This window comes from Falco peregrinus, unplaced genomic scaffold, assembly GCF_023634155.1.
Source record: "Falco peregrinus isolate bFalPer1 unplaced genomic scaffold, bFalPer1.pri scaffold_35, whole genome shotgun sequence".
Lineage (NCBI taxonomy): Eukaryota > Metazoa > Chordata > Aves > Falconiformes > Falconidae > Falco > Falco peregrinus.
In genome coordinates this window covers 1,334,269-1,347,524 of record NW_026599603.1, presented here as the reverse complement: position 1 = coordinate 1,347,524, position 13,256 = coordinate 1,334,269, and the positions used below count along the sequence as shown (strand labels likewise).

Genomic DNA, 13,256 nt, shown 5'->3' with positions numbered 1-13,256 from the left:
GCACACGGCTCTGGCCACCAAGGCACCCACCGGGGAGGAAGATCAGCTCCGTCTCTCCCCTGCTCCTCCAGGACTCACTTGCCCATCATCTGCTCAAGTTCACACATCTGTGGCCCTTCAGCCCCCTGCATCTCCCAGGCAGGTCTCCACCTGGGCCTGCCCTGAATTGTGCCTCTGGGACGGCTCGTCCCCAGACGTGTCCGTGACAGCACGAGGCCCTGGAGGTGCCATCCCAACGTCCCATGCTGCGCAGGCAGCGCATCAGGATGCTCGCTCAGGGCGGGGAGCACGTACCAGTTTCTTGACTTCCCACACAGCAGCGGTCCAAAGTGGAAGACACCCGTCTCCGTGACATACTGCTTGAAGACAATGTCGTCGTCTGCCTTGCTCTTCCTTCGGTGGGGAAACACCAGCCTGGGCAGAGAAAACAGGGAATGAAGAGCTGTGAGATGCTCCAAGTAGAAAACCTGGTCAGAAAGCCGTAACCCTTACTGGTGGCTGCGGTACCAGTACTCCCAGCTCCAGGCATGGGACAAGATGCTGGGCGGCTCAGGCAGCACGCTCTGCCCGAGCCAGAAGGTCACCGGGGTACAAGGGGCAGCCCTGGCTCTGAGCCCAGGGGGGAGCAGCGTGGGAGGCTCCCAGGGGCAAGCCTTACCGTGGGTCTTGGCTGATGGTGGGGTACAGGCAGGTGCCCCTGCAGGGCAGCTGGTACAGTCGCTTTGTCCCCAGGATCTCGAAACGCAGCGTCTGCTCAAACTGGCCCAGCACCGTGGAGCTGAAGTGGACCTTCAGTTCCACCTCGCCGCGGGCAGGCACTATCCACCGGCAGCTGCTCAGCCTGGCAGTTAAAGAGAGGGCTTCAGACACGGCTAATGAGCAAACAAGACGAGGAGGAGGGCTGTGGACTCGCCATCCCACGGAGGCACCAACAGAGGGGCCCTGAGGAGCTGGGGATGACAGACCTCACTTGACAGGGTGGCCATGAAGCAGAGCGATCTCCTCAGCCCTCAGCTCACCTGACATGTCTCGGAGGGGATGGGACCATGCCCTCGCCGCTTTGGTGCGCCCCAGGAGAAGATACGGGTGCTTCCCTGTCCAGCCCCTGGAGACATCTCCTGCCCTGACCGGAGCTCTGCTTCTCCCTCGCAGCCTCCCAGCTGCCCGCAGCTTTCTCCTCACTCGACTGGCTCCTCACAGGGGCGACCTGCTCCTCTGGGGTCTGAGCCACAAGGGGAGGGAGAAAACAGAGAGGTGAGACCTGCCCTGAGACATCCCCCTCCTGGAAAGCAAGCTGTGGGTTTGTTAACAATTAGGGGAAGCACTAAATAAACAACCACATCTGCCCAGGGACTTGGTCTTCCTCATCAGGTCTAGTTTTGCCTACAACACTCTCCTTGCCCAGGACCTCAAGGCAAGGCGAGGGTTTGAGGTGTTTTTTTAAACCGTTATTCTCATCTTACAGACATCACAGTGATCCTTCCCCACCCACCCCCCTGCCCTGGCACCTTCACTTCGGGCACAACGGGGGCATCCACGAGACTTACGGCAGCATTCTTGTCTTCTTCTGCAGTGGCGCCTTCTGGCACAACAAAGACAAAGTGCTTGAGGGCTTCTGCTGCAGGGGCCATCCGCTCTGCCGGGTAGTGGATCACGGAGTAGAAAGCAGTAGGGGGGATGGGAAGCCCGGAGGGACCCAGTCCAAGGCTATCCAGGACCTAAAGCGTAAGAGAAAACCCTGTTTGTACTCCTGTCACCTTCATCCTCACACTCACTCCTTAAAGGCACGGAGCTTTCGGCAATGTGGTGGGGGTTTATTTATATCGGGCACCGTGCTTCTTCATGCCCAGTGGAGTGGGCAGGCTCCAGAGCAGTGCCAGGACCTACAAGTGGGACCTAGAGAGAAACCTCTCCCTGCAGTGACTCAGCTGAAGGAAACCTGAGCTGCCCTGCCCTGGGACCATTTGCAATGACTTCCAGGCTGGGAAATTCTCTCAACAGACGGGATGCTTGTACAGAGAGCACTCCTGCTTCCCACCCACCTGAGGGATGGTGAGAACCTCCCGCAGCCATGGGGCTGCTGTGGAGCCATTGTGGAACATCATCGGTGGCCCGGACAAGGCTCTGTGCCATTGTCACCTGGTGGGACACGATGCACCGGGGCCCAGGAGCACGGCAGGCTCAGCCTCCGAGCCTCACAGGGCTTTACCTGCTCTGCCGCTGGCAGCTCGCTGCTCACCAGGATCTTCCTAGTCACATCTTCTGAGCCCAGCACCTGGATGTCCAAGCAGGGCACCCCGACACCCTGGCCTCTGGCTGACCCTTTTGCACCTTCCCCTTCCAGCTGAGGTATTCTGGCATCCTCAAGAGCCTTCATTTCTGCCAGATGCTCTTTCTCCAGCCTCCCCTGATGCTCCTTCTCTCTGTCCCTCCGGCTCCTGGGGCTGGATGTGTGCTGGGGCTGCTCTTCTGCTGGGTGCCGTGCGTCCTCGTGGTTCAGGGGGAACAGCAGGATACCCTGAACCCTGTCCCAGGATGACAAAATATGCGCAACATCCTTCTGCGACATCTCGTAGATATTAAACCTCAGGGCTAAGTTCTCGCTGTCACTCTGGGCCTCATTTTTGGTTTCCCCCTCTTCCAGGTCTGTGGGGTGTGCAGCCGCTGCCAGGTGGGCATCCATCAGGGTGACCTTGCTCTGCTTTTGCTCATCTTCCTTTGTGCAACGTGCAACAGAGCCCGGGTGCTTCCTTACAGATCGTGTCTTGACCACCCCCTTGGCGACCTCCGACCTCCGGCTGTTGGATGTGTTGGTGTTGCTGGTGGGACTGTTCATGCCCTGGGCAGGAAGAGCAAAAAAAGCAGTGAGCATTTCAAAGCACTGACTCAGGTGCTGTAGGGCAGCAATGATCTTTACAATAGCACCCCAAACCTCGCTCGAGACCTGTGCTAGGCACCCTACAGATCCCAGTTCAGAACATAGCTGGTATCCAGTTTAGCTCAACAAACCAAACTCTTCAGTGTCAGACTGATGAGGAGTCCTGCAAACCAGCTGAGGAACAGAACAGGTTCCCAACCCAAGCAGAGAACTTAAGACACCTCCTTACTCCCGTGCAGTCCTCTGGGTTCATTTCTGGTGCGCTGAGCATCCCTGTGGCTGGCTGATCCTTTGCAAAGTCTGCCTGCTAATGAATACCTAAGGCCTGGGGGCATCTCCTGCCAGACATGTAGGAAAAGACCCCACATCCCAGACAGATCATGGCTCACAGGTGTAAGTCACAGGCAGAGTGGGAAGAAACGCTGGACTAAAACTCCCTAGGGCTTCAGTAGTCAGTATGTGGAGTTACATGAAGCCGGGACTCAAAGGCGGCATGATCTTAGTAGAGCAGCTCTAGCAGCAAACCCATGGGAAGACACCCCGGTGGTTGTTTCCCAGCACAGCCCCACATGTTGCTCCTGACAGGTGCTCGTCCCCAGCACTGCGTGGGGCTCCCTGGGGCACGGCGCAGCTCCGTAGGAAGGTCCCCAGGGCTTTCAGTCATCTCTGTAAACAACCACGCACCTGCTTGACACCAGGCCAGCTTTTCCTCCTCAAAGCATTCTCTTGGCCTTTTCCAGTCTTTCTCTTCCCCTGCTCAGAATTCTTCAGCTCTTCCTCCTTCAAGCGTTCCAGCTCCTGCCGACGCTTTTCCTCCAGCTCTCGAGCTAGCTGCTCCATCTCCCTTCAGCAAGCCAAACAGAAAACATGCCCGAGAGTCACCACCAGAAGCCTGGGCTTGCCGCCATCCCAGCTGGTCCTGCACTTCGTTCCCTGACCCTGAGGCCAGGCAGAACCGTTAGGCCATCTCTGTGGACCTCCCTCAGCCTGGGGAGGCTGGGAATATCCCATGTGAGGAGAGGTGGGAGGGGACCTCCAGGGCCAGCCAAACCTCAGCCTTGCTTCGTAAGGTCAGCCTGGGCTGAATGAAGTGCGGAAACACACGCTCGCTTTAAACAGGTCCCCCTCCCAGTTTCAGACTTAGCCTGTGCATCCTCCTCAACCCCTGCGGCCTCCCCTCCTGGGCTGCTTTGCTGGATCAGAGCTTCTCCCAGGCTGACCTGCTGCTGCAGCTGAGGGTGAGCCCAAGAGCCACCGGCTTCTATGGCCAGTGTCGCTCAGGAAGGAAAAACCTAGGAGATCAGCAAGGACTTCCCCTACGGCAGGACTGGCATCTAAACCAAGCCAGCACAGCTGCGCCTCACACCAAGCCACACCACAACCCCTCTGGTGTGGGGAAGAAGGGGGGTGAAGATGAGAACCAACGTAATTAACTTAGAGACACTTCTAAGAGCAGCGGTCAGGCAAGCCCAGAGCCCAGGTCCCGGCAGCCACCGTCTAAACCCGCGGGCTCTCCGCTCAGCTGGAGAGAAGATGTTCTCTCCCGGGAGGAAGGGCCTTCCTCTGCTGGGAACCTGGGGGGTGGAACTGCCCTCTTGGAACAGACACTTTCGGGCCTTCGCCCCGTGACCCCTCTGAGCTCAACCGAGGTCTCCGGAGCAGGAAAACCCTGCAGGGGCACCCTCCTGGGGAGTTACAGGCGCACAGACCTCTGCCTCCTCTCGCGCTGGACTTGGCGTATCTTGTTATGAAGCTGAATTTTCTGCTCCGCACTGAGGGCATCATACTCATCCTCGTCCATCTCCCAGAGACGTTCTCTCTCCCTGCGGGCAGCTTCTTCCTGCTCCCGTCCTTCAGCCAAGGCCAGAGGAGAAACCATTAGCAGAGCTTGCTGTTGGGGGTGAGCTGCCAGGATTCACAGCTGTGTCCCGAGCCAGCCGATCATCCTGCCAGGAGATGCTGGGGAGCTCACAGCCCTGCTCCAAAATTCAGATCAGCCCCTGAACTGTCAACAGTTCACGGCGAGTTCCCGCGCCTTGCCTGGCTCCTGCGCACCAGCGTGGCAGGCAGCTGCTGCTGCTGCTTCGGTACTGAGCCACAACAGCTGGCACTTGTGCCCAGGCTTTCACGGTAGAGACCAAGGGAAGTCTTCCCAGCCTCAGCTCTGCTCTGCTGCATTTTAAGCGACTGTGAGCTGAGCGCTGGCTACACCCAGGCAGAAGGTGGAAGGATTAATAAGACCACTTCTTACAAGCTCTGCTGGTAACCCAGATACACACAGATAAGGCTGAGTGCTTGACAGGGAAGATTTGAGAGGTGCGGAGATGAAAAGTCTCACCTTCCTGCTCTTTTGCAGCTGTCTCCCTGGCTTTAAAGGACACATAATCCTGGAACAGGTTCACGACGTAGATGTGAGGCCGATTTCCAACAGCTTTGAGCAGGCAGAGGAGAGCAGATGCCATGTTGTGCGCAAAGAGGGTTTCCAGGCCATCAAACACCACGCCCTGGTAGCAGTCACTCAGCTGCGAATAAAGTTGAAAAGGAACAGCTTTTCTAGTCAGCTGTGGCACACACGGGGCTCTCAGCCAGTCAGTAAATGTCCACTGTCAGCAGATGTCAAAGGACACCAGCCATCGTTGTGTCCAGCGCATCAGCCCAGACGAGCTCTGATCTTTCCCCACGTTCTGCCACCTTGGGGCATCTGCAGCTTCCCCCAAGGATCCCTGCGTGCAGCTCGGGGCTCCTCTGAGAGCAGATACAGACCTCCTCTCCAAACTGCCTCGCTGCCTGTCTCTCTGGAGCAGGAACGCAGCATCTGCCCCCACCCCACCCACGTACCTGGAGCCTTTCGGAGAGGATGGCCACCAGCAAGTCCTCGGGCAGCACGCAGCTCAGACAGCCCAGCCCTCCCTCTGTGCTGCCACCGATGCTCAGCCGTCGCCGCGCAGGGACGCAGGGAAGGGGAGGGTGGAGATGAGAAATGGAGGAGCCCTGCAATGTTGAACGCCACAAGAAAAGTAAACCACTTGGGTAACCCCTGAACAGTTCCAACTGCTGGGCTTGCAGCCAGGGTTTTCCACTAGCGGGAGGCTCGAACCAACCCTGCAGGCCAGCAGCTCCAGGGGACAACCCTGGAGGACACATCCCGTGGCTTGCAAGCCCCCAGCGCAGCATCCCGCAGCTTTGCCCACTGCCTGCGGCCACATTAGCCAGGACTGCACTTTGCCAACAAACTGTTGAGGCCCAGTCGAGATTTCTGCCAGAGCACAGGGGTTTGTTCCCACCCCAAGCATGCCCAGCTGGCGCTCTGCACCACACACCCACACACCAGCCCCCACTCTAAGCAGCCCCTTCGCTTCTCAGAGGCAACAGAAAGGACCCAGGCATTAACCAGCGCAGATCACGCTTCACCTGGCAGCTTGTCGAATCCCTTCGATGCTGTTCCCGGGATTGGGATGCACGGCCATCCGCCTTCCTCTTGCTTGCTGCAGTGCTCACCGGCCTTTGGGAACTCGGGGACTGCAGGCTGCCGTCCTCCCCAGAGCTGGACTGGCGCAGCACTGAGCTGTGCCCGGCCTTGGCGTGGCACTGCACGCTGAGAGAGACATCTGCATTGTGACCTGCAGAGGGGACAGATGGCTCAGCGGGGCTGGCGATGGGTGCTGCGGGGAGCAAGCGGGCACCTTCCACCCCTGGCAGGGACACAGCACTTGTCCCCCAGCCTGCTGGGCACTAGCAGCGCTGCTCTCCAGAAGCAGCTCCTGCCCTGCTTCCCTTACTAGCACGATAAAGCTGAGAGAGGACGGAAAAGCCAGAGAGTTTGTCGTGCACAGCCCCGTGTCCCTCCTTAATAAACATGCACACAGGTGACACTTTGCACAGCAGCTCCCCTATGGATCAAGCCAAAGATTCGTCCCCCAGCACCATCATTTTCCTACCTTGCACCCATCCTGCCTTCTCCCGTGGAGACTGTAACGGGCAGCCCTGCCCCAGCGGCATCACCCATCTCCACGGAAGCTAAACCCTCTGCCTGGGATAACCCCACCCGGCACCCAGAGCCTTTTCCCTTCCACCAGCTCCCAACCACCCAGGTTCAAAGCTGAGCAATGTAAAACGTCCCCCGCCAAGGCCAGCGTCTGGCCTCACCCTGCAGAGCTCAGGGCAACAACTGCCCAAGAAAGTTTCCCCAAAGTCTCCAGTCTCACATGGAGCACAGCACAGCACGCGCCAGCTCCGCAACCTGGCAGTGTCAGTATAGGGGGAAAAAAAATACATTTCCAGAGAAAAAGAGCTCATCTGCAGTGAGTCTCATCCAAAATTCCTCCAGGAGGCTATTCTTCCCTTCCTCTCATGTCTGTGAAGCTACACTCACAGTCAGTCACCTAGAGCTTAATGAGCCACTTCAGAGGGTTATTCCTTGTTCAAGTGGGCAGCAGTTCTGCCTGATGGCCACAGGGAGCAAGCTGGATTCAGCTCTGAGAAAATGTTTTTATAAAGCTCTGAGAAAGGTACGGGTGTGCTTCACCACTCCCAGAAAAAGGGACGTGTGTCAAGAAGCCCAGAGGCAGTAAAAATGCCTTTGTCTGACCCCTCAAAACAGAGCTGCTTAATCACCCGAGCTGTGTTATGAAATGGCTCTGCATTTCTACACGCTTGCACCCGTGCTCCCCAAGAGACCCAAGGGCTGCCAAACTCCTCTGGAGCAAGCAGAAGCAGGTGGCCGTGGTGGGTTTCCAAAGCGCCGCTCCGCGCCCAGTGTTCCTCCTTACCCTCATCCTCTGTCTCCTTGTGGCTCTGCTCAGCGGCAGCCCTGACGCACAGCTCCCGGGCACGGAGCCCTGCCGCGCTGCTCCCGTCAGAGATGGCTTCTGTCACCACGGCGTCGATGGACAAGCAGGCAGCGCCGTAATATTTGGACAGGGCGACCGCTGCCGCTGTCTTTCCTTGAGAGAGAGAGGAAGGCGGCTTGGTGACATTTGCAGGTGAAGCATTCTCAGGGACAGGCTCTGGAAAGCCCCCCCAGAGGCTTTGCAGGTTTCAAGGACAGTCAGAAAGCACATGTCCCTTTAGGGGACACCACGAGGGAGGCAGCTTCAGCACGGTCAGAAGCGCTGAACTCCAGAGGCAGGTGGATCGCCTCCACCTCCGGTTCAGCCCAGGACTCTGTCCCTTGTGGTGTGACCTCAGCCCTGGGCCAGGACATTGTTTCGAGCCCTGTCCCACCACCACCGTTCGCTACCCTGTGCTGGTGGGTGCCAGCTGGGCACAGTCTGGGGGTCAGCACGGGCTAGGGGCTGCTCCCATGAGGAAACACGGGCACTAGGCAGTGTGGTCCCATGCAGCAAGAGGGACGTGGCCACCCCGTCTGGGGGGACAAGAGCCTAGCTATACGGACACAAGATGAGCCACACCACTGGCACCAGCTAGGCAAAGGCCTGGGACTGTTTCACGGACCAGCAGAGCTGTGGCTTGCCTCGCTTCGCTTCAACTGGCCGACCAAGCACCACGGCCCACCAGGATAAGTCTCTCCTGCTTCCCGCTCTCCTTGCAGCCAACAGCTCACGTACCTGTCCGAGGTGCCCCATGGACGATGATGACGATCCCTCTGCGGTTTCCGCCTGTGCGCCCTTCTGCAGGGATATCGATGCCCAGGTGGCGGGCGATGGCCCTATGGACAGGGCTGTCGGCCAGCTCTCCCGCAGCCTCCTTGCTGCTGCTGGTGCTCTGCTGGTGCTCTGCTGTGTAGAACCAGGTAGAAAAGTCAGCCTCCTGCCTCCCTGTGACCCTGATCGCCCTCCCCATCCCCTCAGATCCTGCGAGAGGAGACTGCTGAAACCAATGTCACAGCCCAGATCTCATCGTGCCTGTCCTCGAGGCTCGCGCAGATCCAGCTGCTGGTGAAGGGGCCTGTTCAGAGCACAGTAAGTGGGGTGGCAGGAGGAGGAAAGAGCATCTGGCAACACCCAAGAGGCCCGGGCCACATCTTCCATGAACCCTCCCCACGGTCCTCATGGGAGTTTGGTCCCGGGTCCTGGTGCCTAAGGGGGGTGACAGGTGCAACTGGGCATTGGGAACAGTCCCGAGGGAGATGGCACCAGGCTGCAGTGAAGCAATGGAGGTGGCACTGAAGTCCACCGCTGGGGCTCTTTTGCTACAATGGACAAAATAGGTGAAGAGCTTCGGGTTACCAGCCGTCCCGCGTCTTTCCTTAACACCTTCCTCCTCCTCTTCCCCACATTCGGATTCTGAATTCACCCTGCTGGACTGGCTTTCATCGAAAAGGGAGGGGGGAACGACCGAGCTACGGGGTGAGGTGCTGCAAACAACCCCAGCGGAGTGCTTTCTGCCCCCATCTGACAGGTGCCAGGCACCTTCAGAGCTGGCCGAGGAGGAAGGACGTGGGGAAGGAATGGCAACCTGCTCTTGGCCATTCCCACTTTGCAGGGCCACAAGCAAAAGCAAAAATCTCCTAAGGAGGGAGACTCCCAAGGCACCGAGGAGCCTGTCCAGGGGTATTCTGAGCTTGTGCTTGTGTTGCCGCGACGGAACAAATCTAAACCAGCTCGTTATATTAGACTTGGTCCTACAGGCTGAAGAACTCATCTGAGCCTGCTCTTTGCGGCTGAGGGACACAAGGGGACACCCTGATGATTTCCCCAGTGTGTGGCAGTAAGATATGAGCTTGCTTTAGCTGCACTCAGGGCTGCGAGAGGATGCGTCTCACAAGCCACAGGTTTTCACCTGGCAATTCCTCCACCAAGCTGGGGAACAGGCGGCTGCTAAAAGCACGGGCTTTCCGTGGAGAATGAGGTCATGGAGAACTCAGGGTACGCAGCCTGGACTCCCTGCTGTGTCCACACTCAGGACAGACCATGCCAAACCCTCACCCTTGTCCTGGTCCGCTGGGTCCCCGGTCTTGGGCTTTGCTTGATCATCCTGCAGCCTCTTCTGGTCCTGAGAGTACTCCAGCACCTCTGGGGGCAGCTTCTCACCCGGGCCACGCAGAGGCAGCAACAAGGTGTTGCGGCTGTCGTAGTCCTTCAGCATGTGCAGGACCTGTGCGCGGAGGGAACAGAAACCACGTACAGGAGGGGTTTCTTGACCACACGAACACACTGCCCAGCCAACCAGTCTTCTCCCTCATGCCTTCCTCCCAACACGGACTACCCAAGCACCCCCCTCCGCCTGCCAGCAGAGCTGGCTGCCCCTCAAGTGCCGCCAGGCTGTGCCCTGGGGACTGCCTCCATCTCCCTGGCGCAAGCCCGGGAATGCCACCACAGCGCTGTGAAGCTACGGCAGCACGCACACGGGGACCAGACCTTCCCGCTCACCTGCTCCTCCTCAAGGTACTGCTGGTCAAACTCCAGCGAGTAAAACTCGATGGGAAACTCGCACGGGTTCTTCACCACCACTGTCCCCTCCGCCCCACGGCTGTATGGCAGCACCGGTCCCAGCTCAAGCACTGGGGGGCTGAACTCCAGCTGCGGCTCCAGACCTTGTCCCGAGACCTGCAGCTGGAGGTGCTGGCTGCTCTGGCAAATGTTAATCTTCAGCCTCCTTCTGTAGGACTTCTGAAAAGAGAGAAGCACAGAAAGGTCCTGCACTAAGTCCCAGGTGACAAGGGCCTGGAATTCAACCCTTGCCCCAAGGTCAGCGGTGTCATCAGTACCTCTAAGGTGAATGGAAAACAGGTATTTAATTATAGCAGAGGCTGCAGCACCTGCATGCTGGCTCCGGGTAACTGGGATGGATCCTGGGTGAGGTGTAACTGGCTGTTTGGTGTCAGATCTGAAACAGTCTGTCACACGTTTTCACCCAGTCACGAGGGAGCGCAGTGCTCGTGAGAAAGGTCCTCGGGGTTACGCTGCCCAGACACAGCTGTGGCACTGCTGCATCAGGCAAACACCAGCCACGCAAGAGGCAGATGAGCTCCCGCTGGCTAGAAATAAGGGTCATCTTCTCTGCTCAGCGTTTGGCTCTGGCCAAAGCCCAACACAAGCTGGTTGCATCCCTACTAGCAATTCTACCGTCCCTGGGACTGTTCCCAGGCATGGAAGCACTTGTGTCCATGCTGTCACACACTGCCAGCTTCCAAGTCACTGTGGCCACATGCAAACTGCCTTTGGGAATGCTCCATCGCTTAAGCTGACTCCCAGACCGCGTGGGAACACGCAGGCAGGTTGGGCCAGAGCCACAGGGACTGCTGGCAGCGTACCGCTACAGGTGACAGTCCCGCCGTGCCCAGGAAGGTGTCTGGCGGCTGTTTTGTCTGCTGGTACCGGCAGCAGGATTAGCCCAGGTTGGCCCTTCCAGGGTTGTCCCCTGCGAGCATGCCAGCTGCTCTGCGCCGGGGCGTTGCAGCCTGCAGATATGCCCACACCAGGTGGAAGATGAGGGGAAACAGGTGGATCTCCTCCACGTGCCGAGAGGGAGCCACACCGCCGAGCCTGGATGCTCCCTGTGCAACTCCCCGTGGGGATTCCAAAGCGCTTCTCAGAAGTGCGCGCTACAGGGGAAACTGGGGCACAGTGGGTACGGGGCTGGCAGAAAGCTCCATGCGGAGGCCAGACCTCATCCCCTGCGCTGGGCTCTCATTTCCACACTGCCCTGCCAGACCTCCGCGGGGTGACACCTGCCAATCTCACCTCTTCCACGGGTGAAAACCTGACTCGCATGTTGCATCGCTGTCCGGGAGCGAGGGTTCCGGCCGAGGGCAGTGCCTCAAAGACACGGGGCTTGGCTTCCAACTCCTGCAGCAGCTTCCGACGCATGCTCGCTGACAAGCATTTGTCCACCTGGGCACAGAAACCAGGCGTGTGAGGTGGCCTTTGTGGGGACAGACTCTTGGTTCCTGCCGTGCTCTGAGATACTGTTACGGTGCGGAGAGCACCCACGTCCAAACCAGACGTGGCCACCATAACCTGGTGGCACCATAAATGGGAGCAAAGATGTGTAGGCAGGGCAGGCAGATGGGGAGGCACTGTCCTCAGAGGAGGAGGAATGGGTGAAGATGGCAGAGAAGTGAAGCATCAGCTAACGAACAGGTCCAGGCGAAGCAGCCTTGCTCCGTACCCTCAGAAGCTTCCTCAGCCCAGCTGTAGCCCAAGCGCCCAGGCAGCCACGGGGGCAGAAAGGGCAAGAGAGGCAAAGAAAACCCAACAAGAAGTTACGTGTCACACGTTGTCTGTGCTTTACCTTAACAGGCTCGTGCACGGTGACGAACCATTGACAGGGGACCTGGAGCTGATTGTGGAGCTGGACAGTTTCTTCCCGGCACTGCCCACACTGGACAGCGGAGAACTCCAGCCTGTCCCTGGAGAGGCAGAGGGACGGCACAGTCACGTCGGCACGGAGGCGGACATGGAACGTGGGGCCACCTGCTACCTAGTGAAGGACAGAACATCCAGCTGAGAGACCAGGTGACATCTGCGGCTGTGTCCAGCCTGCTGCCTGCCCCAAAAGGTGGTACCTTGATGGGCAGGAGCACGTCCACCTCTCCCAGTGGCAGGTTGGCGCTTTGTGGGTCAAAGCGCACTCTGAATGTCTTAGTCCTGCAGCAGGGCAGGCACTTCACATGGTCCAGATCCACGCTGAAACCTTGAACAGATGAAAATAAAGCAGCTGAGATACATCTCATGCCGCTTGTGTGTCACAAGCACGTTAAGGCCACGCGGGTGTCCTGGCTGGCAGCTCTGCGAAAGACCCCCTTGTATCCCCGGAGAAGCCTGCTGCTCTTTCTCCCTTGTCACCGCCCAAGGAGAAAGCGTTTTTGCAGCCAGAATCCAAGGTCCACATGGTAAAAATGAAACCCATCAGCTGAGCTTCAGCAATTCCTTCCTTGGGCATCTCAGGGAAGGAGGCACAGACCTCCCCAAAGGAGAATTTCCAACGAAGGTTCCCCCATGCTGCGGTGTTCCCTGGACAACAACTTAGAGAAGACACCTGACCACCCCCCAGACACAGCAAGTCACCGTTTGATGGGACACAGCCTTGCCTCAGGGCCTGTCGTGGAAGCCTGTTTTGATACACCAGAGGATCTCACAGGCTCTTGTCTCAATAAAGGCTCAACTGAAGGGCTATGACATCATGAAGTCTAAACAAAGCACTTCCAAACCACAAAGGGTCCCGTCCGTTTGCAACACGAGCCCACAGAGAGCACAAAACCTCGGCTGTCACTCATGGTAGCCAAGAGCAGAAGATGATGAGAGGTGACCAAGGTGATCAGCCCACCTAGTCCCTGAAATGAGGTGTCAGGGCAGTCCCAGGCAGACCAGGTCTCTGGGCACTGCTGGCCAGGAAAATCCAGGCTCTAAAGCACCGAGCAGGGGGCAGTCAGGAAGAAAAAAGCTGTACAAACAGGCACTCAACCCCCCCACAC

At 58.3% G+C, this 13,256-nt stretch overlaps 1 protein-coding gene across 1 annotated transcript in view; it reads right to left on the bottom strand.

Moving 5' to 3' along the window:
* Positions 1-22: 22 nt before the first annotated feature.
* The window catches only part of LOC129783345 (hydrocephalus-inducing protein homolog), a 32,241-nt gene continuing 19,007 nt past the window's right edge, over positions 23-13,256 (bottom strand). Inside the window, exons 13-29 of the mRNA XM_055793328.1 lie at positions 12,348-12,475; positions 12,074-12,262; positions 11,524-11,673; positions 10,210-10,449; positions 9,766-9,934; positions 8,446-8,616; positions 7,648-7,821; positions 6,290-6,498; positions 5,717-5,869; positions 5,217-5,400; positions 4,588-4,729; positions 3,563-3,722; positions 2,210-2,839; positions 1,548-1,718; positions 1,020-1,222; positions 659-841; positions 23-414 (exon numbers count right to left, since the gene is read on the bottom strand). Of these exons, the coding sequence (XP_055649303.1) occupies positions 75-414; positions 659-841; positions 1,020-1,222; positions 1,548-1,718; positions 2,210-2,839; positions 3,563-3,722; positions 4,588-4,729; positions 5,217-5,400; positions 5,717-5,869; positions 6,290-6,498; positions 7,648-7,821; positions 8,446-8,616; positions 9,766-9,934; positions 10,210-10,449; positions 11,524-11,673; positions 12,074-12,262; positions 12,348-12,475 (3,596 nt within the window). The 3' untranslated portion in view covers positions 23-74. The remainder of the gene's footprint in view (positions 415-658; positions 842-1,019; positions 1,223-1,547; positions 1,719-2,209; positions 2,840-3,562; positions 3,723-4,587; positions 4,730-5,216; positions 5,401-5,716; positions 5,870-6,289; positions 6,499-7,647; positions 7,822-8,445; positions 8,617-9,765; positions 9,935-10,209; positions 10,450-11,523; positions 11,674-12,073; positions 12,263-12,347; positions 12,476-13,256) is intronic.